General features: G+C 51.8%; 4 protein-coding genes across 4 annotated transcripts in view; all 4 read left to right on the top strand.

The window, feature by feature from the left end:
- LOC135089228 (longitudinals lacking protein, isoforms J/P/Q/S/Z-like) overlaps positions 1-25,700 on the top strand; it is a 63,072-nt gene that overhangs the window by 14,430 nt on the left and 22,942 nt on the right.
- LOC135089229 (zinc finger and BTB domain-containing protein 6-like) lies at positions 225-2,233 on the top strand. Its single transcript, XM_063984621.1, has 2 exons — positions 225-372; positions 1,792-2,233. The coding sequence occupies exons 1-2, from the start codon at positions 361-363 to the stop codon at positions 2,131-2,133; spliced, it is 354 nt and encodes a 117-aa protein (XP_063840691.1). The 5' UTR covers positions 225-360; the 3' UTR covers positions 2,134-2,233.
- On the top strand, positions 2,658-5,059 carry LOC135089230 (zinc finger X-chromosomal protein-like). Its single transcript, XM_063984622.1, has one exon. It carries the CDS (start codon positions 3,059-3,061, stop codon positions 3,395-3,397), a length of 339 nt encoding a protein of 112 aa, XP_063840692.1. The 5' UTR covers positions 2,658-3,058; the 3' UTR covers positions 3,398-5,059.
- LOC135089368 (zinc finger protein 316-like) lies at positions 5,546-9,511 on the top strand. The gene is made up of 5 exons (XM_063984934.1): positions 5,546-5,624; positions 7,089-7,429; positions 7,692-7,717; positions 8,106-8,280; positions 8,824-9,511. Exons 1-5 carry the CDS (start codon positions 5,546-5,548, stop codon positions 9,217-9,219), a joined length of 1,017 nt encoding a protein of 338 aa, XP_063841004.1. The 3' UTR covers positions 9,220-9,511.

Raw genomic sequence — 25,700 nt, 5'->3', positions numbered from 1 at the left:
GAGAGAGAGAGAGAGAGAGAGAGAGAGAGAGAGAGAGAGAGAGAGGACTGAGACTGTTCTCCTTGTTCGTAGGCTGAGGGCGGCATGGTGGAGGTAGGGTGGCTGGGGGGCACCGGTGGAGGAGGTGGTGCTGGTGTGAGCGATGCGTTCCGATGCCACCTGTGCACCGTGAGTTGTGGCTCGAACACCCAGTTACAGCGGCACATCATGACCCACACGGGTGAGAAGCCCTTTCCGTGCCAGTTCTGCTCCCACCGCACCGCTCGCAAGTACAACCTGAAGATTCACCTTCGCGACGTGCACGGCGTTCCATTTGACCGCAGATATGTTAGATATTGAGGTGGTGGTGGAGGAAGACTCATGGAAGGGAAGGTGTGTGTGTGTGTGTGTGTGTGTGTGTGTGTGTGTGTGTGTGTGTGTGTGTGTGTGTGTGTGTGTGTGTGTGTATAGTTATGTGCTCTTTTGAATGTGCTATTGAGCTATGAAGGGATGTGTGTGTGTGTGTGTGTGTGTGTGTGTGTGTGTGTGTGTGTGTGTGTGTGTGTGTGTGTGTGTGTGTGTGTGTGTGTCTCTCTCTCTCTCTCTCTCTCTCTCTCTCTCTCTCTCTCTCTCTCTCTCTCTCTCTCTCTCTCTCTCTCTCTCTCTCTCTCTCTCTCTCTACTTTCCCTTATTCCTTCTTTTCTTTCAGCTCTCCCTTTCTCCAGCCTCAGAAGCAGGCTTTCTCCGCTCTCATTCTTTTTGCTCTCTCTCTCTCTCTCTCTCTCTCTCTCTCTCTCTCTCTCTCTCTCTCTCTCTCTCTCTCTCTCTCTCTCTCTCTCTCTCTCTCTCTCTCTCTTCGTTTTTATATTGTTATTAATTAGTCATTAATTAATTGAGAGAGAGAGAGAGAGAGAGAGAGAGAGAGAGAGAGAGAGAGAGAGAGAGAGAGAGAGAGAGAGAGAGAGAGAGAGAGAGAGAGAGAGAGAGAGAGAGAGAGAGAGAGAGAGAGAGAGAGAGAGAGAGAGAGAGAGAGAGAGAGAGAGAAACTTTGTTGACCTTTTGATCATGACATGTTTTTCCTAATTATGAACTTTCGTTGAGAGAGAGAGAGAGAGAGAGAGAGAGAGAGAGAGAGAGAGAGAGAGAGAGAGAGAGAGAGAGAGACAAGTTTCTCTGTGGAAGTGGCGGAATCTGGTAAGAGTGCCAAGCTACCAGTGCCGTTTCTCTCTTTGTGTGTGGTTAGCTCAGCCATTGTATGTAAGACAGTCTTATATAACACCCAAGTGACACAATATTCAGAATAAGGAAAACTTTTATTGGGAGAAGTGAGAGAAATGCTGATGTTTATATATTTATTTTTCGAAAAGTAAAAAGTGAATATGCACCGATAGCATTTTGTTTTGTGTAATTCCTTCCTGCCCCTCCTCATTATGAAAGAAAAAAATCGTTTACATGAATCCACTCAGGTTCTGCTACAGTGTGGCCAGGGTAGGGAGAGGGTAAGAGACATTGCTGCCACGGGGTTGGTCATCCAACACGTGGGTGGAAAAGAATTTGGGACTCACGACGTTGGGGTGACGGTGTGTGTGTGTGTGTGTGTGTGTGTGTGTGTGTGTGTGTGTGTGTGTGTGTGTGTGTGTGTGTGTGTTTGCAGAGCCTGTATCCTAGAGGCGGCGTGGGCCTTGTAGTGTCATGCCCCAGCAGGAGGGCACCTCGCTTTGAGGTGAGGCTTGTAGGGTTGACTCGGCAGGAGCCAGGCTGTGGACGAGCCTCAGTGAGCGTGGCAGTAACGGTGCGTTTCCCCTCTTGTAGGCGGCGTCCCCGGTGTGGACTCACCGCGGCCTCTACCACGGGGCGGGCCCCGCGATGCTGCCTCAGGCCCTGCCGCGAGACCCGACGTTCTCGCCGGCCGGGGAGGAGGATGTGGAGTCCATGAAGCTCGTCCCGCGCTGCTGTATCTGCTACAAGACCTTCATACAAAAAAGTGACCTCAAGAGACACATGCGTATACACACAGGCGAGAAACCGTACGGGTGCCACCTGTGTCCTTACCGCGGCAACCAGTCTACGCACCTCAAGAAACACCTGTACCTCGTGCACAAGGTGGACGCCGCCGCCCCCTCGCCCACCCACCCGCTACGGAAACTCTTCTGAGGGGCTGACGCGCGAGGCGGCAACGGTTCATGCTTTGGGGGAGGTGGGCGCCCTTGTGGGTGTGTGGGTGGGACGAGGGTGTGTGTTTGTTGAGGCGGGAGGGAGGGAGGGACGAGGCAACAAAAGCGGCAGCAGTGGTGCGTGCAGCTGCCGGCAGCATCCTAGTGCAGGGTCGCAGCAGCTGGGCTAAGACCAACTCTCTCTTCTCTTCTAGGGATGGCCGGCCAAAGAAAGACTCTCAGGGGCTGAAGTCGCCATCGGCGGGCCCTTGCTTGAGTACCCCCACGAGGGGGCCGTCCTCGCCCCTGACCCGCTGGCCCTCGATGCCATGCCCCCGGGACAGGCCTTTTCGCCTCACAATCTCGCTGACCCGAGAGGACACACGTGCACTTACTGCGGCAAGAGTTTTATTAAAAAGTTCAACTTGACCACACACATCCGCATCCACACGGGGGAGCGGCCTTACGCGTGCCCCAAGTGTTGGTACCGAGCCAACCAGCGCTCGCACCTGAAGGCGCACATGGTAGCCGTGCACAAGGCGGTGTGTGCCGGCCCGCCGCCGGACAAAGGCGGAACGCTGTTTTGACCGTAGGGCTGACCACTGTGTTGTAAGGGCGGCGGCGGCAGCAGGTTGGGTGGCTGTGCAGCGCGGCGCGGCGCGGGGCTGCCAGGAGCTGCCACCACAACTGAGACTTGTTTCTTTCTTTATAGGCCACAGGGTCGGAGCTCATGCCTGACCGCTCATCTCCGCTCCTTCCTCCTCCTCCCTCTGCTCACACTCACCTCCAACACCTCCAGCGGGCAGCGTCCCCTCCGAGCCGTCGTCGAGGAAGGGTCGCGTTTGGCAGCGTCCGCCGCTGGTCGCAGCGTGCTTGGGGGCACCGCGGGGGGCTTGGTGGGGGAGCGAGGCCGTTTTGACCTCGCGATGGACATACGCGTGTCCCGAGCCTCCCACGCCTGCCAGCCAGCGAACCTCTCTGACCACCTGCGGCTGACGGGCGCCTGGGTCGGGGACGCGATGAACGGCGCCCCGCCGGCTCTTGACCTTGGCGGGCCGCACGTCAAGGGTAGGAATCGGGTCTGTGATCACTGCGGCAAAGTGTTCCAGTTTTCCAACGACTTACGGAAGCACGTTAGGACCCACACTGGAGAGAAGCCGTACAGGTGCCCCTACTGTAGCTACAGAGCCACGCAGAAGGTTCACTTGCGCGGCCACATCTTACGGCGGCACAGAGCCACTCTAGAGCCGGCCCAGGACGGATAGAGCCGCCCTCCTCACGCCACACCGGCCGCTGCTCCAGCCGTGCTGCAGCAGCGGTCGGCTGGCGCTTGCTGGAGGGAGGGAGAGGAGACAGACAGAGACCGGGAGCATTGAGAGGCTGTTTTCTGTTTCTCCTTTATAGGGTGTGCCTGCAGCCCCCATGGCAGGCGTAGCAATGGATGGTGGCCGCGCCCCACCGGCAGACACAACTTTTCTCCGCTACAAGGTGCAAGACCATCTGGGCCGGACTCTTTATGGGTGTCGAGTGTGCGCTAAAACCTTCTTCTACGCTGGGGATTGGCGGAAACACGTGCGAACTCACACGGGAGAGAAGCCTTACCAGTGCCCCCTGTGTCTGTACAGGGCCGCTCAGAGAACCAATTTAAAGCGGCACATCCTCAGAAAGCACCAGACACGCTCCATGCACGCGCAGGCTCTGTGATCATTCGAACGTAATGTGTCGGACCCTGCGGAGTTTCCTCAGCCTCCACTGCTAGCCGGCCGCTCGAGTGGGTAAAAAAAGGGTGAAGTTATAAAAACGAGGCATGAAAAACGGGAGTAAAGTCCTGGAGAAGAGAACTGTCTGGAACTGGGGATGGGTGGGAGGAGGAGGAGGCCAAGGAGTGTGGGTTGTAGTGGTGTGTGATGTGGTGAGGAGAGAAGGGGAGGGAGGGAAAGGTCTTTGGTGCTAAGTCATTACTGTTAAGTCTTTGTAAGTCACTTGCTATGAGACAAACACTACAAATCGGCAATCAAAGCTATAACTATATATATGTGTGTGTGCGTGTGCGTGTGCGTGTGTGTGTACCATAAAGACTGACAGACATATCTTGCTTCTTTGTTGTAGAGCTGGTCCAAAGGGCTTGACGTGGCCTCGCTATCGGTAGGGCAGCATGATGGTGATGGTGGTGGTATTGGTATTGGTGGTGGTGCAGGAGGGGCTGTCACACACGTAGGGCAGCTGCAGCACGCCCTCGGTGGCCACTTTCCGCACGTGAACGCTTGGCCGGCACGTAGGGAAGTCGGCAGAAACACGTGCGAGTTCTGTAGCAAGAGGTTCAGTAGCAGGAGTGACCTAACCAAGCACCGACGGACACACACGGGCGAGAAGCCATACAAGTGTCCCCAGTGCTGCTACCGAGCCACGCAGTCTGCCCACGTGCGACGCCATGCACGCTTCCTTCACGGTTATGAAGCCTACGAGTACAGTCCTTAGTCTTGGCCTCTTACTCTTTGTCTCTCAGCCTCCCTGTGGTGCTCCTTCTACTCCTTCAGGTATCCTTGTAATAGACCATTTCTCTCGAAGTCTGTTCTGTGTTCCTTCTCTCCTTGTCGCTCTATCTTCTCTTACCCATTCTCTGCGTCTCTACAGCCAGCCATGTACAGATCAATTAAGAGAGCGATGCAAAATGACCTCTCAGTGTTCTAGTCCACTTCTCTCCGTTTTCTTTCATCTTTGCTGTTTGTTTTTCTTCCCATCCTTCTGCAGTCTGTGTCACAAGTTACTGGCCACTCGCGTGAGTGTTCTCTTTCTCTCTTTCCCTCCCTCCTTCCCTTCCCCGAGTGCGTGGTTACCTTGGGGCTCACGTCCAGGTGTGTCTCGACGCATCATCATACCTGTATATTTTTGTACATGTGCCAATAATAAATATCTGAATGTATTTACTCAACTATTTTCTTTATGACCAGTTCGGTTGCTGTGTTAATGGAATTCCTTTTTACTGAAAAAAAAAAAAAAAAAATATATATATATATATATATATATATATATATATATATATATATATATATATATATATATATATATATATATATATATTCGTTGTATTGATTAAATATACATCGTAAGGGTAACATGAATGATGAATATACACGGGAAATGTAGCTTCACTGGAGAAAGAAAATGGAGGGAAACAACAATAACGACAACAGCTGCTGAGGAACAGGAGGTGGTCTGTGGCGCGGCCCTCCTGTTGCATCACATTCATAGAGCAATGCCAAAGTGCGACTCGCACTGCATAACACTCGTACACATTCCTTCAACGCGCCACTCATCCGCGAGAGTTGCCTAGCAGCGCAACAACACGAAACAAAAAACAGAAGCACAATATTCAAAACAAACAGCGTGTCAAGTGCCCGAAGTACGAGTATATGTATTACAACAGCACACTTAACCCTGTCAAGTACAGTGCTGCTTACAGATTGAGACACGACGGCCCAACAAATGCAAGTGACGCGAGCGATTTATGAAACTGCGCTTCCTCTTCCGCTGCGATGAATGTCGTGAGCGGGAATGTGTTGCTTGTTGCCTTCAACTTGGTGACGCATTGAGAGGAGTAACATCTATGTACGTGCGCGTGAGTCAGTAGGATTGTAATGGAATTTATAGTACTTGAATCACGCTGCCTCGTCTTACTCTTATGTTAGATCTGTGATGGAGTTTTAACTTAATAAAGAGGTTGAAATTACATTCTGTCGTAGTCACGCATTTACTCGCACTAGAAACTGTCTTATGTGATTTTGTTTCGTCACTTTAGTATGAAGAAAAGTATGAATAAACATGTGTAGTTGTATTTCAATGAGGAAATACTATCATTAGAAAACAAATAATACGAGAACTGACACCTGGGTATATCGGTTTTCTTCCTGAATTAAAAATGTTTCCTGACAGTATATCAGAACCTTTAAGAGGATAACTAGACCTTTTTTGGAACTCTCTTCCTCTTGCTCTCACACTCGCTGATCCCTTCTGACTTCCTGCTCTCCCCTCTTATCTATCTACCTTTATCTTGAGTCATCTGGCTTCTGTAATGCATCCCAGCTCTCTCTCTCTCTCTCTCTCTCTCTCTCTCTCTCTCTCTCTCTCTCTCTCTCTCTCTCTCTCTCTCTCTCTCTCTCTCTCTCTCTCTCTCTCTCTCTCTCTCTCTCTCTCTCTCTCTCTCTCTCTCTCTCTCTCTCTCTCTCTCTCTCTCTCAACTATTCCTTCAGTTTTCTTCCTTACGTAACTGTTCACTCTCCCCTTCGCTATTTCTCCTTCTCTCTTTAATTCGTTTTGTTTTCCCACTTCATTCCTGTCACTCGTGCCTTTCTCCTCCCTTGCGTCATCCCATTGTTCTCCTGAAAACGTTTCCGGTCTTAAAGAGGCGGTAAACGTTCGTCTACACAACTGCTTTTTACTCGTTGCCATTTGTACCTATGTCGATAGCGATGGTAAAATCTATGTTGCAAATGTGAGGTCATGAGGTCTTGCTAACCGCTGAGGAAGGTCGCAAGTTGGTAGTCTAGGTGCGGATGACAGGAAGGTAGACTCGGGGTAAACTAAGGTTGTTGAGTCGAGGTGGTGGTGGTGGTGGTGGTTGGGTGACATATAGCATCTGCTGAACGAGTCCCTGCGGGGGAGAACGAGGAGGAAGAAATTATATCTGGGTCGTCCGCGGGAGGGAAATGTCAAGGAAAAGGCCGGAGACACTTTGTGAATCGTGAAGAGGAGGAGGAGGAAGAGGGGAGACTTAACTGGGTCGTTTTTGGAGGAGGAGGATGTTAAGGAGACTAAGAGGGTCGTGTGTGTGGGGGAAAAAGAAGAGAAAGGATGAGGGAGGTGGTGAGGGAAGACTTGAAGCTGGCATGTCCCTTGCCTTCAGGGCCTGAGTGAGGGAACGATGCGGACGGCTCCTGAATAGCGTTTCTCTTCTAGGCGGTCGCGACCCTAGTGCTGGAGGGCTCAGCGAGGGAGCACGAGGGGCAAGTGCTGACGTCCTTTCCCCCGCTGCACCCCCAGCACACCCTCCACCAGCAGCAGCACCACCACTCCACTGCCAACACCACCACCTTCCCCCACCCCCATCACCACCACCAGATGGGCACGCGGGGGAGGGGCCTACGTACCCGTGCCCCTTTTGCGGGAAGACCTTTGACCGGCCCTCGCATCGAGACCGCCACGTTCGCACCCACACAGGCGAGAAACCGTTCCGGTGTCCCGTGTGCACTCACTCCCTCCAGCCTGAAGGAGAACCTCAAAGCACACATCCTGCTGAAGCACCCTGAGTGTGACTCCGTGGCGCTCACAGGCCCCATGACGCACAGATGAGCTCTCCCAAGGTGGCCCCGTCGCCGCCAGGCCACGTTGTCGTCCGTCGGTTGTTACAAACGTCGCTTAGTAGGTCGGTCGCCCTTGTGGGAGCGGCGTGAGGGACCACGGGCGTGACAGGCTGGAGGCGGCGGCGGTCTCCAGGGAGGGCGCTATGCACACTACTGCCGCCATCGCAGCAGCGCTCATGTGGCCTTTCTCTTGTTCTAGGGCGGCGTGGAGTGGCTGGAGTGCTCGTGGGCCTTGGGGGAGGAAGGGAGCTTGTCCCAATCCTCCAGCGCCGCGATCTCCCCTGTCCGCCACTCCTCAGGTGCCCCTGGCCTTGCCGCACACAGCCCCCAGGCAGACCCAGCTACCCATGACTGCCTGCGGACCTGTGCAGTCTCCACAGCAACAACAACAACAACAGTCGCATCATCAGCAGCATCAGACGCAGCAGCAACAACATCAGCAACAACATCAGCAACAACAGCAACAACAGCAGCAGCAACAGCAGCAGCAGCAGCAGCAGCAACAACAACAACAACAACATCAACAGCAGCAACAACAGCAACAACAACAACCACAACAACAACAACAGCAGCCACCGCACCCTCCCACGCACACCATGATGCACCGGAACAGCAGCAGGGACTACATGTGTGGCTACTGCGGCAAGAATTTCGTGGCGCCCGCCTTCCTGCGCCGCCACATCCGCGCCCACACCGGGGAGAAGCCCTTCAAATGTCCCCACTGCGACTTCCGCGCCACACAGAAGGGCAACCTCAATAGCCACATTATTAACAGACACAACTTCCCGGCCATCTAACCCACAGGCACACACAACCCTTCATAGCGTTGGCTACTAGTCAGACTCATGGTGTGTTTACTGGGAGACGCGCCTGACAGGACTGCAGGCGGCTGGATGGCGGGGGGGGGTGATGGAGGGGCGGGGGCGCTTGGCCTTGGGTTGTCTTCACGTCTCAAAACATTGTCCAAAGAGAATATAGTTATGTTTTTATTTTTGCTATATTGTGCTAGGTATTTGCAAAGATATGAAAGAAATATTACTGTGCTAAAAGATGTGTGTGTGTGTGTGTGTGTGTGTGTGTGTGTGTGTGTGTGTGTGTGTGTGTGTGTGTGTGTGTGTGTTTTCGTGGCCGCAGTATGGTGAGGGGCGGAGCTGGGGGGTATCAGTGATGCAAGAAAGACTTTTGTTCTTTGATATGTTACTTCTCTGTCTGGTGTGTGTGTGTGTGTGTGTGTGTGTGTGTGTGTGTGTGTGTGTGTGTGTGTGTGTGGTTAGAGTAAGGGCTGTGGGTGGGGCGCTCAGGCAGTGACCGCGCGGTTTCTCGTTTTCTAGGCGGTGTTGGGAGGCGGTGAAGGCGATGGCGGAGGGCTGGAGGAGATGCTCCTGCTGGCCCTCCCCTCAGGGCTGCCGGGGCCCCCGGGGGTGCCGCCCCCCGCCACCTTCCATTCATCGAGCGGCTTCCCGCAGGCGGCGCTGCCCTCCTCCGGGGGTGCCGGCGCCTCTAAGCGGTGTCACTGGTGCCATATTTGTAAGCGGGAGTTCCCGTTCCCTTCCAAGCTGACCGAGCACATGAGAACACACACAGGGGAGAAGCCCTTCGCCTGTCCCTTCTGTCCCTTCCGAACCTCCCTCAAGTGGAACCTAAAGTCGCACATGTCACGCCACCAGGAGGCTGCCGCTGCGGCGCGCCCCCCTCCTCCTCCCCCACCACCCCCGCCGCCATCCTGAGCTCCACGCACCCCCCTCGTCACCTCGCTGCCTGCCCCTCAGGAGGCGTCATGCAGAAGACTCCGCCTTGGCCACGCACCCAACCGGATCTAGACCTCTGAAATCACGACCTAGGACAGTAGGCGACTGACTGTTGGTCCTCTACCTGTTGTCAGTCCCGAGGGACTGGGAGGGGGGAGGGAAGTGGGCCGGGAAGTGGGCCGGGCACCTATCTTGTGATCTCTTGAGTATTAATTAGTGTATATGTATGAACAAATTATGCCATATTAACCGAATAAATATTTTCACTATAGTTTGAGTTTTGCTGTACCTGTGTGTGCGAGGGGCGCGGTTCCCCCCGTGTCGTGGGTGAGGGAGAGTCGTGCATGTGTGGCGGGCGGCGGCATGCGGGTGTGGGGGAGGCCATGCGCTGCTCACCTCGCCGCTCACACGGGCATTTCCCTGTTGCAGGAGGCGGCCGCCCACCACCACGACCACCTGGCCTCCTTCAAACACTGGATAAGTGGCGCCCTCGGCAGACTGCAGGCCGCACACCTCAGTCCTCCCGCCCTCCTAAAACTGAACCCACTGTTAGGGAGCGCGGCGGCCACCCCCGCGCTCAGTGTCTCCTGGGTGGAGGGGCCGTCCAGACAGACCCGCCCCGCCTCCACCCCGGGGCCCTCACACTCCCCCACATTGCTCCCGTCCGCTGGGGTGCCCTCCACCGCCGCCACCACGGTCACCCAGGGGGAGGGCACGCCGGCAGGGCCACACACGTGCACCAAGTGTCGCGACTCCTTCCCGCTGCCCGTCATGCTGGCCATGCATTCCCTCAACCACGTGGAAGAGCGTCCCTTCACCTGCCCCTACCCCAGCTGTCACTACAACTCAGTCATGCGCGGCAACGTGAAGCGACACATCCGCATTTCCCACTCCCACCACGTCTTTCCGGTCTAGCGCCTCCTCCTCCTCCTCCTCCTCCTCCTCCTCCTCCTCCTCCTCCTCCTCCTCCTCCTCCTGTTCTTTTCTTTCCTTTCTCCAGTGCTGGGCTGTCAGTGTTATCAGACATATTTGTATGTGTGTGTGTGTGTGTGTGTGTGACTGCAATTTTCCACGATATCCACGCAGCTTATCACAGCTAGAGAGAGAGAGAGAGAGAGAGAGAGAGAGAGACGCTGACGTTGTTAAAGTTGAATCATGAGTGAGTGCATTGCGTCACCAGCGAGTGCAGTGTTGCGTCGCCTGCAGGTTGAATGTCTCGTCAGTACAGGCCGAGCGTGACGTGAAGAGCGGTCGGCCAGTCCACAGCTCCCTTGTATACCCAGTCCATGCAGCACCAATAAAACACCGAACCAAAGATACCAGGAAGAACATTTTTATCCACCTCCACTTCCCCCCATCCCTGAAAAAAAAAAGATGGAAAATTATAAAAAAATTCTTGTATTCTCTTTAGTCTCTCTCTCTCTCTCTCTCTCTCTCTCTCTCTCTCTCTCTCTCTCTCTCTCTCTCTCTCTCTCTCTCTCTCTCTCTCTCATTACCGTTTCATCAGAGTTGTCTTTATTTGTGTTGCTCTTCGCCATAGAGTTGCTTCGCTGGCGTCGAGTGGTGCATCTTAAAGTTGGCATGTTTTGAGCGTCTCTCTCTCTCTCTCTCTCTCTCTCTCTCTCTCTCTCTCTCTCTCTCTCTCTCTCTCTCTCTCTCTCTCTCTCTCTCTCTCTCTCTCTCTCTCTCTCTCTCTCTCTCTCTCTCTCTCTCTCTCTCTCTCTCTCGAGTTGATTACTTCTTCATCTCGGAGCGAAACTTAGATAGGGTCGTTTGAAGAGTAGTAGTCGTATTAGCAGCTGTAGTTAGTGGAGGGATCTTTGAGTTGTGTTGCTGGAGTTGTGTCGTGCAGTTATGGTTGTGTTGTCGCCTCGGCCTGACTGACCTACGACATGTGACCTGTTACTAAACTGCATTCGTGTCTGCACTAACATCAGCCAGGTCGTCCATACTGCTTAGGCCTACATACATACGCACTACTTTGACCTTGAACGTTTGGGAGTGTATTATGAACTACATTCACACATACACTATACAACATAGGTAGTAAGACTTTGAATACTTTATCACATACAAAACACTTATATACAAGACACTCACCCTTTAATTTTTGACGACCGCTTTTGACTGTTTGGGGACCGGCACCTGAGTAGGCCTTTTATATATATATATATATATATATATATATATATATATATATATATATATATATATATATATATATATATATATATATATATATATATATATATCGAGTACTAACGTATTCAGAACACCTCAACTCTAACTAATTTCGTAAGATATATTTTGTTGGATTTATTGTGCCAAGCCACATACTTACTGCTTTCCTCAAGAATGGCTTCTCCATCAGTTATTAAACGAACATCACATACTTGTATTGTAGTAAGATTAAAACCATTTACAAGCATCAAAACAATCGTTGCACCAGAACACTGCTGCACGTACCCTCACAATAGTCTCTCCTTCACTTACTGAGTAGTATTGTACTAGTTTTAAGGTAATATGTAGTTAACAAAACTAAAGTGCCCCGGCTGTGCCACTCGGCCTGTCAACCGTGGTGGGTACGTGTCGGAGTTGTGGTTGTCTAGTGAAAGATGCAGTGATGTCCATTTTCTGTAGCATTCGAGTTCACTATTGTCATTTATTTATTTATTTATAGACTTATTTTCATTCCACTTACATTAACCCTCACACTTAATTCAAGGTTATATCGACGTTTTTATTTATGGAGTGTAAATTGAAAAGCAGTTGTGTGTAGTCGAGAGCATCTCTGAAGTGCCTGTTAGTCTTAAACGAAGGAATATTAAACCATGTATAAAAGTACTTATATGTGAAGCGAAAACCTGAGATTCCGAGATTTCCTGGCGCAAGGTTGTGTTGGTGGATGCAGCAGTTGACTCGTGTTGACCTCGCGGACACATTCTCTCTCTCTCTCTCTCTCTCTCTCTCTCTCTCTCTCTCTCTCTCTCTCTCTCTCTCTCTCTCTCTCTCTCTCTCTCTCTCTCTCTCTCTCTCTCTCTCTCTCTCCACACACACACACACACACACACACACACACACACACACACACACACACACACACACACACACACACACACTGGCCAGAAGTAAACAGACGTTATGTACACTCAAGAGACAGAATAAACAGACAGACGGGGCGGACAGGACAGGACGGGACGGGATGGACCGCACTTGTGGCTCTGCACTTGTTTGTTTGGTGTTTTTAATATTTATGGAGAGTGTTTTGGGTGAGTGAGGGCAAAGGGGCGGGTGGGGCGTCGCTGTGCCTGCTGCGTGCTGTTGGGAGGCCATGTGAGGGAGGGAAAGCTTGTCGCCGCGACCCACCCTTTGCCGGCGTGTGTCTCGCCGGTGTGTGCCTCGCTAGCCTGCCCTCCTGAGTCTTGCGTGTTTGCCTTGCAGGGTGGTGGGTGGGCGGGACGGCTGCCGGCTGTGCCCGCTAGTCACACCCGGTTGTCAGGAGGCTTCGCCGCCCTTCCCGGCATCCCGGAGGGGGAAGCTGGGGTGTACGGTGTCCTGCCCGCCCCGCCCGCCGCGCCCCCCGTCACCTCGGCCCCCATGGAGGCACCGCCCGCGACCTGGCCTAAGAGGAGCGTGTCCAAAGTCGTGCCGCAAGTATATTCCGAGGGGCTCCCCGCGCGGCCCTCGGCGGCAGCGGCGGCGGCTGTCACCTGGGGCAACAAACGCACCCCGACCAGTGCCATATGCTCCGTCTGCTTCAAGGACTTCATGTACCCGTCGGCCTTGACACTGCACATGCGCACCCACACGGGCGAGAAGCCGTTCACGTGCCCTCACCCGCAGTGCGACTACCGTTCTACCAAGAAGGGCAACCTGAAGCGGCACGCCTCCACTCACGGTGAGGCCTTCCTGGCCACCCTGGAACTGTAGGGGGCTGGGCGGGGCGGGGCGCGGGGCCGGGCTGATCGGGGCGGAGGCTGACGACAATTTACCCTTGCAGGGGTCGCACTTGCTGAGCTCCGCGTGGCCGCAGTACCAAGGTGTTGGGGGAGGCGGCGGCGGGGAGTTGTGGGACGAGAGGAGTCTGCCGGCGCCCCTGGCCGTTCCCCCTCGCGCGGACGCCGCCGACACTGCCCCGCGGCCGCACGTGTGTGGATATTGCGGACACGCATTTTGCCGGCCATCGCAGCTGGCTACCCACATTCGGATCCACACCGGAGAGAAGCCTTATCGATGTTCCGTGTGCTCCTACAGTGCTGCGCAGAAGGGCAACATGCGGCGACACATGCACCTGGTGCATGGTCTGGTGGCGGGCGGCGGCTCGGCGCCCTGAGGGCGGTGCATCACGTAGGTGGGACGCGTGGTGCTCCGGTCCTGGTGGGAGGGGGCGCGGATCACCTTGCTGCTTAGGGCTTCATGGTGGGAGAGGGCTGTTCGTGACCTGTGCTGGGTAGCTGTGCTGACTGTAGCCTGTTTTGTCTCTTGTAGGCACTCGGCGGCTACGGAGGCGTGGCCCTGGGACTGGTGGCACAGGCCATGTCCCGCCTGTACATGGGCCACGCGCCGCCAGGAGAAGCCCACCCTGTCTCCACATTCATAGGTGACCCTCCAGCCTGCCATCTCCTTCCTCCCCTTGACTATATTCCTCCCGACGACGAGCGCCCCGACCACAGCTGTCGCTTCTGTGGCAAGCACTGCGAGACTCCCTCCCAGCTGGCCATCCACCTGCGGGCCCACACGGGCGAGCGGCCCTACAGGTGTCCCTACTGTGATTACCGCGCCACACAAAAGCACCACCTCAAGAGCCACCTGCAGAGACGCCACAAGGAGCAAGCGCCGGACGCCGTTCAGTGACACACACGCACATGCACGCCACACACACACATGGGGCGCGTGATAGGCAGGACTGGGCGGCGAGAGGCGTGGAGGGAAGCCAGATAAGTGTGTGGTTGGGTTTGAATGGCAGCCTGAAGTAACAGCAGGTGTGGTGTGGTGACGTGCCTTCTCTCTGTTCTAGGTGGGTCCTGGCCGCGGTGTCTGGTCTCACGGGTTGATCGCTGCCACCACCCAAGCCGCCAGGGCCACGGGTCCTCTCATGTGTGCTGTTTGTGGCAAAGTTTTTCCCAAGACCTCTGAGCTCCAGCGGCATCTGCGAATCCACACTGGAGAGAGGCCGTACGCGTGTCCCCTCTGTCCCTATAGGGCCGTTCAAGCCACGCATGTCAAATCACACCTTGCTCGCCGCCACACGGTGCACCCAACGCCCTGACCGCCTGGGAGCCGTGTGTGCCTCACTGATTGAGTCCAGGGTTGGAAAAACTGAGACGAGCCTTGTAGAGAGCTGCTGCTAGTTGTGTTGTGTTGCTGGAGGATGAGGGCAATATAGGTGATAGTTAAGTTGTGTGTAGGATGGGTGAGGAACGGTCCTTCTCACCCATGTTCTCTCTGTTTTCTCCCTGTAGGTGTGTGAGGGCGGTGGTGGTGGGCTGTGGGTGCGCTGCTTCCAGGGCAGTTCCGCTTTGCCGGCCATCAGGTGGGATCGTACTTGTCATGTGTGTAAGAGAATTTTTGCACGTCCGGCCGAGCTCACGCGCCACCTCCGCACCCATACAGGCGAGCGGCCATACCAGTGTCCGCTGTGCGGCTACCGCGGCACACAGGCCGTCCACCTCAAGGCCCACCTTATGCGGCGCCACTTGGTGTCCAGCCAGCCTCTCGACGGCCAGTAGTAGCTCGCCTTTACAAGCGCTATACCGCCATGTTCCTTGGTTGTTGTGTAGTGACGCGGCCTTGTCTCGTTCTAGGTGCTGGGGGTGCAGGGGAGTGAGGTGTGGCCGGGTATGAGCGGGGAGCCCCTGTTGCGCTGGGACCGCACCTGCCCCGTGTGCGGCAAGGCCTTCAAGCGGCCCGCGGAGCTTGTGCGCCACCACCGCATCCACACGGGGGAGAAGCCTTACGTGTGCAACGTGTGTCCGTATCGCGCCGCGCAGGCCGTGCAGCTTCGGTTCCACGTGCTGCGCCACCACCCGCAGTTGGCCCCCGATGCTCTCGTTCGTAGGAGTGGGCCAGAGCACCCCCAGGCGGACAGACAGTCGTGGTTGCCACCCCCATAATCCGCCCCATTACAGCAGGTGTCTGTCTCCCTCCCTAGGTGTTTCCGCAGCTGGCAGGCGGCGGGGCGCTGCGGCGCTGGGACCGAACCTGTTACCTGTGCGGGCGGGGCTTCATGCGTCCTGCCGAGCTGACCCGCCACATGCGCTCCCACACGGGCGAGAAGCCGTACGCGTGCCACCTGTGTCCATGGCGCGGCTCCCAGAGCTGGCACCTCAAGAACCACTTGTCCCGCGTCCACCTGGCAGTCCCGCCCAACCCGCCCGCCCCGCCCGCCCCGCACCTGCAGTAGCGGGGCGCAATGGTGCTACAGAGGGGGGGCGCCTCTTAACACATACCTCATCACCTCATGTGGCTGCTGTCTGCCGCAGAGCTGTTACTTGTACATTGTAAATAAAGTCCTTTATACAGGATACTTCGTATTTCTCTGTCCTGTTTACCTCGTGCCGCCGCCTTGACGCCAGCGACTGCCAGCATCAAGTTCAGGGAGGGAGAAGGAGGGATAAATGAACGAGGGTAAGTGTCGACGCAACACATCTTGTGACTAAAGCTGAAGGGAGGAAAGGCAAGCGTTTCGCGCGGCCTGTCATCTTGGGGTGGGGAGGGGAAGGGGAGGCTGGGTGGCGTGTGGGTGATAGGGCGGCGCGCGAGTTACGTTGTGTAGTTGTGAAGGGAATGATTGGACAATGAATGGCATGGGAGGGTGATTCTGTTTGAGTCGGGAGTGGAGGAGTGGGCTGCACTGATGTGGATGGAGTGAGGAGAGAAGGGGAGGTCACTGGTGCGGGCGTGAGTGTTGGTGTGGAGGCATTGCAGTGGAAACAGATGAGTAATCGTGATTCCAGGTGGTGCGTGAGAATGGAATGGCGAAGTGTTTGCAGGAAGCCTGTGAATGGGTGAGCGGGATTGGGGTGGGGGGTGGGGGGGGAGACTTATGACAAGGGCGGGAAACAGGTGGAATGGCGTGGGAGGAATGTGTTAGTGGAGGTGCAGGGCGTGCTGTAGAGGCGAAATGCGGACGTGCTGGTGTGCTGGGTGAGGGTCATGTAGTGTCGATGCCTAAAGCTGGTGATAGATGAGGTAACTTTGTGGTCCTGTGAATTCGGAAAGAGAAAAAGAGAGAGAGAGAGAGAGAGAGAGAGAGAGACACGGAAGGAGGAAAGGCGAGGCGGGGCCATAACGGGGCGCCTCGTTTGTGGACGGAATGTTGACGCTAGTATTTCTCTCTTCTAGGGTATGGGTCTGGGCGTGGGCGTGGTGCGCAGGCTGGGGCTGGTGCAGGTTGCCCTGGCCACCCACGGCCTACACCCATTGGAGGAGGGCGAGGTGGACGACAGCGAGGTGAGCAGGATTCTCCAGGACATGGATTTGAACCCTCAGGCCCTCTCTGCCTCTCCTCAATACCAATGCAAGTTCTGCGGGGAAAGGCTTCTACTACCCGTCCTCGCTGGAGAAACATATCCGCACCCACACGGGGGAGAAGCCCTTCAAGTGTCCGCAGTGCTCCTACTCGGCCAGCCAGAAGAGTCACGTAAAGACCCATATTCAGAGGCGACATAAGTATGCCGCCCTTTACCGCTACTGAGCTCGCCACGCCCCACCCACCCACCCACCAAGCAAACAACCATATCTCACAGTCAGGATGTATATTACTTTATCTTACGGTCATTGGTCACGAGGTGGTCACAGGATTAGGGCAGGTCAGGGCAGGGCTGCCGGGATGTGATGGCGCTGCCTCGTCAGCCTGCAGGGACGCGAGGATTAGTGTGCTGTTGGTGCTCAGGTGGACATGAGTGATGTGCCACGTTACTAGGTGCAAGATGCCGGTTTAGTCTTGCATGTGATGGCGACGAAGCGCCCGTGCTCTCCTCTCGCGTTAAGGGAGGAACAGTTGCTACAAGCCACCTGGATGGTCTTTCTCAGCCAGCCAACCCAGCCAAGCCACAGCCAGAGTTGATAGCTCGTTCTTGCCTCAGCCCATTTGTGGCATTCTTCCTTAGTTCTTGTTTTTTTTTTTTTCTCTCTCCTTATATTTCTGATTTGTATGCCTTTAATTTATCGTGGAGGAATTCTGTTTTTTTTCTTCTGAGTTTGAATACTGCCAGGTGTTGATATTTTGTTTTTCGGACGTGTATTATTTATGCCTTTTTATTTGTGTGTTTTCCGTTTTCTTTGTTTTGTTTCGTTCGTATTGATTGTTTAAGGAATTTGCTCACAATTGTGTTTCGTTGTGTTTTCGGCGAACTTCACAGTTTTTCTTTGGTTTCATATTTTCTTTCCTACGGATAAAAATAACGACGTTAAGGGACAAACAGTGAAGTATGCGGGCTGTGATTTGAGGGAAACAGCTGTGTGAGGAAAAAAAAAAGACAGAGGACCAGAAGAAACACTAAGCCACATCCTAAAAGCACGATATTACCTTCACTACCTCCATATACAAAACAAGGAAACAACCAATACTACCTGTACCATTATTTTGTACCCCGACAGAATCAAAAAGCTAAAAAAAGACAAAAAAAAAATCAATTGTATACCAAATGAGGCTTTAAAGGAAAACAAAAAACAAAAAACAAAAAAAAACGAGTAAATCTTAGAAAACTAGAGGAAATTCAGTGTTTGTCCCGTGTTGTGTGTACAGTTTTCCTTGTGTTGATCGGGACAGGAGTAATAATGAAGATACTTTGTCTATGATTTTCTTTAGTTACCAGTTGAAGGAAGTTGAGGTTACCGGCCCAGAAATAATAATAATAAAAAAGGTGCTGTTTAGACTTATAACAAGCTTGTGTGTATCGAGAGCTGAACTGTGGTGTGTTAGAGGCTTCAGTGTTCTTAGTATTAGAGAAACATTCCCAGATCCCTTGTACTGCCTCACTCCAGCCCTGCCTCCCTCAGCCCCTCCCTCCCACCACCTCCCCTCACACACGCTACCTCTAGGAACTCGGGTTGTGCTCTCTCTCTCTCTCTCTCTCTCTCTCTCTCTCTCTCTCTCTCTCTCTCTCTCTCTCTCTCTCTCTCTCTCTCTCTCTCTCTCTCTCTCACCGTCGTCGTCCTCTTCCTTGGGATAATGAATCATTGTCTCGGTGTCTCACAAAAAATAGTTTCATCCACAGTCTAGCTTGTAACGCTCAGAGAGGACGTACGAACGCGATAGCATATTACTACTACTATTACTACTATAAATTAGTATAAAAAACAATAAAAAGCGTACATAAAACACCGTACTACCTGACATAACCATACGCATATATTTATATTTTTCAAGTCTGCATAAGTTGTCTTCCTTGATGTTTACGTAGGCGACTGACGGTGAGTGAGAGAAAATTTACTGGAAATAATAAAAGACGAAGGTTTGAGGCTTTTTTCTTCTGGACTACATGGCAAATAGGTGTTTTTTTTTTCTTTTCTCCTTGCGGTTTTTTTTTTTTTTTCCCCGCGTCCAGTTTGTGTGAAATTCCGTGCACGTACCTGCTGATTTTGGGAAGGATATTAGGGGAAGAATGGAAAGCAGAACGCTGATTGTACCTCGGGAGAAATTAGCGAAGGGAAGGGGAGGCAGCTTATCTGATGTTTATGCGTTCCTTCCCCTCTGTTCCCTTGCAGCGGGATGGCGGCCGCAGGGGACGAGGACAGGGAGGGAAATGCTTGATTGGTCTGCAAAAATTTATACATCTTGCAGTTCGCGATTTGGAGATGGAAGAATTACTACTGCGCGTGTTAGGGGAAAATTTATTCTCGATTTGGAATTAACTTTGCCTAATTGAATGTTCGGTGTGACTCGGTGATCTGGAAAAAGGAAAATACTTGTGAATCTACCTGTTGATTTTTGGAAAAGAAAAAAAAAGATAAATGAATAAGCACCAATAGTTAATCGGCTCTTTGATCTCCAATAAAAATCTTGTGTAAAAAATTGCAGTTTGAAAATGAAAAAAGTACTACTGTTCAAAAGATCGAGCATTCTGAAAATTATAGTAAAAAAAAAAAAAAAAAAAAACTCGGAATCGGCTCAGTAATCTCAAATAAAAATCTTCATACGAAAAAAAATGTTACTCGGGAATTGCCTCATTGAAGCAGATATTTGTGACGACTGGTCTGGGGCCCGGAAGACAAGAGTACAATAGTTATTACGTTCAGGCAAGGATGTGAATTGCACCATTAATCCTTAAATCAAACATTGGAATTACAATTACCAGATTTACTGTAATATATCTTTTGCTTCATTTCACAGTAATTTCGTTAGTGCACCTGAATTTTATTATTATTATTATTTTTTGTTTTATTTATTTATTTATTTATTTATTTATTTATTTTTTCTCGCTTATGTATTTACTTTCATCCCTAATTCATTGTTTGACATATACGCCGGTGTTTTCAGTTCATCAGAAGTTTTATTTATTGTCTCTGGAGTAGACTGTATGTATTATTTTCGTATGAGAGGGAAGTGTTCAGGACATTAGGGTACGTTTCGTTACGGAAAGGATCAAGCGCACGGCCACTCCTCTAGATACACGGTTCAGTATACTGTGCAATTGGGAAAACTCTAACTTGGTATAAAGAATGTATGAACAAACAAACAAACAAACAAACAAAAAAAAACTGGTGAATTATTTTGACGACATAAGAAGTGTTAATTTTCGGGTAAAAAGGACTCTTAGCACACACACAGCTTCACATTCATCTCTCAGGCTCATATCAGGTCAGACCCTTCTCAGCTGTGCACGGTTCACTTGACGCGGTTCACTATACGAGTACACGATTTCTATACACGATTTCGAGACAATATTAACTTCACCTAACGCAAGGAAACGTCAAATACCGGAGGATGATAACCATAAGTCTATATATTTTTGCTCACTGTCTGAATGTATCATAACTAAATGAAATACTGGAGTGATACGTAACAAACGACGTGATGACGAGGAGTGGCTGTGTTGCATTTCATTTCCACTCGTGTCGTCAGTAACTCGACGCCACGTCCACGGCAAGTGATGGCGACGCTTCGTGTTGCAAAATAAATCCTGAAATATCAGTCAGTCTTTTCTCTCGGTGATTTATATATAACAGAGTCCAGTGTGTGTGTGTGTGTGTGTGTGTGTGTGTGTGTGTGAGTGATTGTTGAAACAAACAAGAGAAAGGAAAATCACTATTATTTCAATGTATTATTATTATTATTATTATTATTATTATTATTATTATTATTATTATTATTATTATTATTACTACTACTACTACTACTACTACTACTACCACTATCGTCATTATAAGCATCATTTGTCTATTTTTGTAATGTACCGAAGAGAGAACAAAGCCAATGTGATGTGTTTTGAGTTCCGTGGGATTCTGTGTTGACCTGTCGTTGCGGGCACCTGTCAGCCCGCAAGGCAAGGTGCAAGTTACCTGAGGATACGTTATTGTTTTCGTAAATAAAGAGAATCTTGCGAGAAACCTGCTTTACTCTCTCCTTCATACCAGTGACGATTTAAACCTCACTATTTCCCAACTCAACGAGATTCTGCACACTGGAAGTCTGCCAAAGTGGTGTTACTTTTTGGAGAATGTCTGGGTTGCATTCTCAAACGTTTTGGCGTCTTTTCTCTGTCGCATATAATAAGCTTTCGTGAAGGTTAAGAAGGTCTCCAAGACTGTTTTCACGATTGTAGTGATAGTTTTACCACAATTCTTTACCATCAACGGGAAAAAAAAATGCTCACGAGAACCAGAGTAATCATCGTTGTGGCCTTACAAAGTTGCCGTAATGAGGGACTGAAGTGTAGAGTGCGAGCCAGTATGACTTGCAGCGTTTCTGGTAATATACAAGTACTCATTCTGAGGTTCTGGTGAGAAATTGGGAGTTTTTAAAGGAGGTTATGAGTGAATTTATAGACATTTACCTCCTCAATCAGTATATATGTTGTGTTGGGTGAAATTGTGTTGTTATGGTGTGTGTGTGTGTGTGTGTGTGTGTGTGTGTGTGTGTGTGTGTGTGTGTGTGTGTGTCACGCGTGCAACTGTAGCTTATAAACAGGAAATACATGCGAACTAAAGAAAAATTAACTGCGAAAGCAAAAAAACGGAAATGGTGTGTGTGTGTGTGTGTGTGTGTGTGTGTGTGTGTGTGTGTGTGTGTGTGTGTGTGTGTGTTTGCTTGATGGTGGAAATTTCTTGTGGCGCTCCGAATGTTTACATGTACGTATGTATTGTTGTGTCTACATAGTCTTTGTCGTGTATGTAAACAGTGTCTTGCACAACTGGAAATGTAAACTGAACGTGGACTACACACACACACACACACACACACACACACACACACACACACACACACACACACACACACACACACACACACACACACACAGCGGTCGTTGCTAAGCAGTCATCGCTTTCGGCCTTCACACACACACACACACACACACACACACACACACACACACACACACACACACACACACACACACACACACAGGCGCGCGCATGGCCAACCATCACGTCTTATGTGTTTATCCTTGTCCTAAACGTGGCTTCGTCTTCAGCCGTCCTCGCCTTCCCCTGAGCCCCTGAACGACCTCGAGGACGTGATGGCCTCTGGGCGGGGCGACGTGACTCCCCCACACACGTCCACCTCGTCCTCTCATCCGTCCTGATGCGTGTTGATTAATAGTATCAAAAGTGTACCTATTGCTCTTAATTATGCCAGGATTAGCCAGGCGGGATATTAGTGTCCAGAGAGAGAGAGAGAGAGAGAGAGAGAGAGAGAGAGAGAGAGAGAGAGAGAGAGAGAGAGAGAGAGAGAGAGAGAGAGAGAGAATTTGGGGGTGGAAAAGAGTGTGTGTGTGTGTGTGTGTGTGTGTGTGTGTGTGTGTGTGTGTGTGTGCGCGAAGAGTTAGTGGAGGGAAGGAGAGAGGGAGAGAAGACTGTGTGTGTATGTGTGTGTGTGTGTGTGTGTGTGTGTGTGTGTGTGTGTGTGTGTGTGTGCTGGGGGAAAAGGGGGAGACTGTGTGTGTGTGTGTGTGTGTGTGTGTGTGAGAGGAGTTGCGGGGATAAGGGGGAGACTGTGTGTGTGTTTGTGTGTGTGTGTGTGTGTGTGTGAGAGAGAGAGAGAGAGAGAGAGAGAGAGAGAGAGAGAGAGAGAGAGAGAGAGAGAGAGAGAGACAGAGAGAGAGAGTTGCTGGGGGGGATGAAGTAGTGGGGAGGAGGGGAGACTGTGTGTGTGTGTGTGTGTGTGTGTGTGTGTGTGAGGAGTTGCGGGAGGGGAGGAGGGGGGTAGGAGCGAAGACTGTGTGTGTGTGTGTGTGTGTGTGTGTGTGTGTGTGTGTGTGTGTGACGTGCGGGCGGGCGGGCGTGTGCGTGCAGCTGCCTCTCGCTTTTGGCTCTGGCTTCGGCTAACGTGTGGACTCTGTTTCTTGCTGATGCGAACGCGCACGTAGACAGCTGTACCGCTCCACGTGGGCGAGCGAAACGCGGGCCACGGTGGTTGTGTCACGTCTAGTGGGTAGTGGAGTGTTTATTTCATGATACAGGCATTCTTATTTAGTGAAAGGGAGAGGAGGAGAGAGTCCGTTGGTGTGTGGTGCGTGGAGGCGTGATGGCCAAGCGTGGGGAGAGGGATGCTGCGTGGCGGGAGGGCGGAGGAGCCAAGTCATGATATAAACAACAGGAGTACTATGCCCGGATGGACAACGCAGAGGAGGATGAGGAAGCTGGTGGTCACTGGTAGTTTTAGAGGCTTGTCGTTATGTGTAAGAGTGTGCCCGGCCCGGGAGACATGTGAGGGGTGGCGGCTGAGCGACTGTTCTGTTTCAGGGGTTGTCCGAGATGGCAGGAATGGGCGATGGCTTCCGGAGGCACTGTCCCCTATGTGGGAAGGGGTTCGACCAGCCCTACAACCTCCAGCGCCACATCCGAACTCACACAGGCGAGCGGCCGTTCCCCTGTCCTTTCTGCCCCTATGCTGCATCCGAACGCTCCCACCTCAAGTCCCACGTCGCCCGCCGCCACCGCATCGAGTATGCCACCTGGGTGGACTAGCTAGAGCCCTGCCTCCCCCGCCTCTCGTCGCCGCCAGCTATTGTCTCGTACTTGCGTCTGTTGAGAAAATTCGCCGTCCTGGGAGGAGCTGGCTGGAGCTGGATTCTCGCAAACGAAGCCACGAGGCACGGATTCGGACGCCACGGGGATTGTTGACACGCAATCACCTGCACGCAAACTTCCCACACGCAAAACCCGGACGCCGAAGCCGAAGCCGTAGCAAACAGCCGGCCGGGCCGGGAGCCGGTTGTTTGTTCAGGGGCGGGAGGAGGGGGAGCTCGGTGCGGCGGGCTCTTGTTTACCTTGAGAGAAAACGATCACCGCCGCGGCCACTCACTCGGCCGCTTAGATAAACCAACGTAAACACGACACACCGACACACGGGCAGGCACCGCGTCGCCCTGTGGTGGTGATGATGATGGAGGTGGAAGCTGGAGTTGTGGCGGCGTGTCCGAACATAGCGTGTGTGTGTTCGTGTGTGTGTGGCGCACGCACACTCGCACCAGGTGCACGCAAGCGTCGGGGCCGCGTGGGGAGGCTGGATCAATACAGCGGCGGCCCCGCGCGGCGCTGTGGCTGTGTCGGCCACGCAGCGCCAGGCCTATAGTGGCCGCCAGATGAACCCTACACAAGGATCTCAAGGGTCTGAAAACACAATAATGCTTAAGTTTAGCCTTAAAAATGGAGTTTGTTCCTCGTTTTCTTTTCAGTCACGGAAATAATAATATGCAGCTTCGCGTAGAACACACACACTGAGGGGCAGCTTCGCTTAGAATACTTGTGGGTGTGGAGGCACGTGTAGCAGAATTTATATAGACTTAGAAAATGTCTCGGTGCGTCAGGGAAGAATTACGTACACACACACACACACACACACACACACACACACAGCACCGAGGCAAGGGCGGTAGAGACAAGCCAGCATACATACATACTTTCACCGCAACGGGGGAGTAAAAAAAGAGCAAAAAAAATAATCTCATGACTCCGTGACAGTGCTTCGTGTGAGTATGAATGGGTGCTGCTGCTGCGTCATGTCAGGCTGTGTGGTGCGTAGAGTTACAGGAGCCACGTGTACTTCTGTTGTATATGCGATTTAGCGAGGATCACACTCATCCCTTATACCGCGTGAAGAGTGACGGATCATGTTTATTTGAAGGCAGCTTAGGGGAGTGTCAGTATATTTCTTTGAACCTCCGAACTCAGCCACGCCATTAGAACTTCGGAAATTACTATTACTGTGAACATTATGTAACTTAAATGAAAGTACCCGCCTTGTACATACGGCAGCGTTAGGGAGGAAGGGGGACTGCTTAACAGGCGATGCAAATTTTTCTCTCCTCTTTAATCTTCCTCGCAAATTATCCTCTCCTCTTTCTTCTCTTTATCATCCTCCTCGTTTTCATTTGTATTCACACCGTCCGCAGCAGTCGTCGTTATCGGATAAGTCGTGAGGAATCGAACCGTTGTATCACCTGTGGTCAGTATGAGAGAGAGAGAGAGAGAGAGAGAGAGAGAGAGAGAGAGAGAGAGAGAGAGAGAGAGAGAGATCGTATTGTCTGTCAACCAGGATAGCGCTATAATCCCGCGGTATAGGTGTACTTGTATGAGGGAAGCAGATGTGGTGAGGCGCCATTCAACCGGCCTGTGTAGTGCGATACCAGTGTGATGAATGGCGAGGCTCCATCTCCCCTGATTCTGAAGCCGTCAGTGGCTAGGGTGATGGATAGGCTCCTCCCGTCTATGGCCAGTATTCTGAAACTTTTGCTTTCTCACCACGACTTTCAAAGACCATAGAGATGATTAATCTGGTTCTCAAGAGTGTTTCTCATATTAATGGTGTAGAAATCTTGTTTATCTTTAACTAGAACATACAAACACCCTTATTAACCCGCGCAACTTCTACTAGAGGCTTTTGAAAGTAGCGGAGATGCCACGCAGAAGTGTTTCAGAATACGGGCCATAGTATGTGTTCTGATACACGCTGGTGGATGGGACCGTGCCTCGTCCCTTGCTGTCCGTTATCCATTCACAGTGCGTCTCTTGGCGAGGTAAATGGGGTCACACTTAACCTACAGCATTCTTCAGTCCACATATTAGGTGAGTGGAGGAGGAAGAGGTTCATTCGTCAAGTGAATGTGAACAAATAGAAACAGACTTGAGTAGATCTGAGATGTGTCAAGTGTAGTGGGTAGAAGTACATAAAAAGTAGGAGTGATATTAATCGTAAAAAAAAGTGAAGTGGAAAACGCTTGGCACAAAATTTGTCTGCGAAATAAAAACTGAACATTAATTAAAAAGGAAAGTGAATTGGGTATAGTTTTAAA

This window comes from Scylla paramamosain, chromosome 32 (assembly GCF_035594125.1).
Source record: "Scylla paramamosain isolate STU-SP2022 chromosome 32, ASM3559412v1, whole genome shotgun sequence".
NCBI lineage: Eukaryota > Metazoa > Arthropoda > Malacostraca > Decapoda > Portunidae > Scylla > Scylla paramamosain.
Note: the sequence above shows the minus strand (reverse complement) of the source record. Positions and strands in the feature narration are given on the sequence as shown.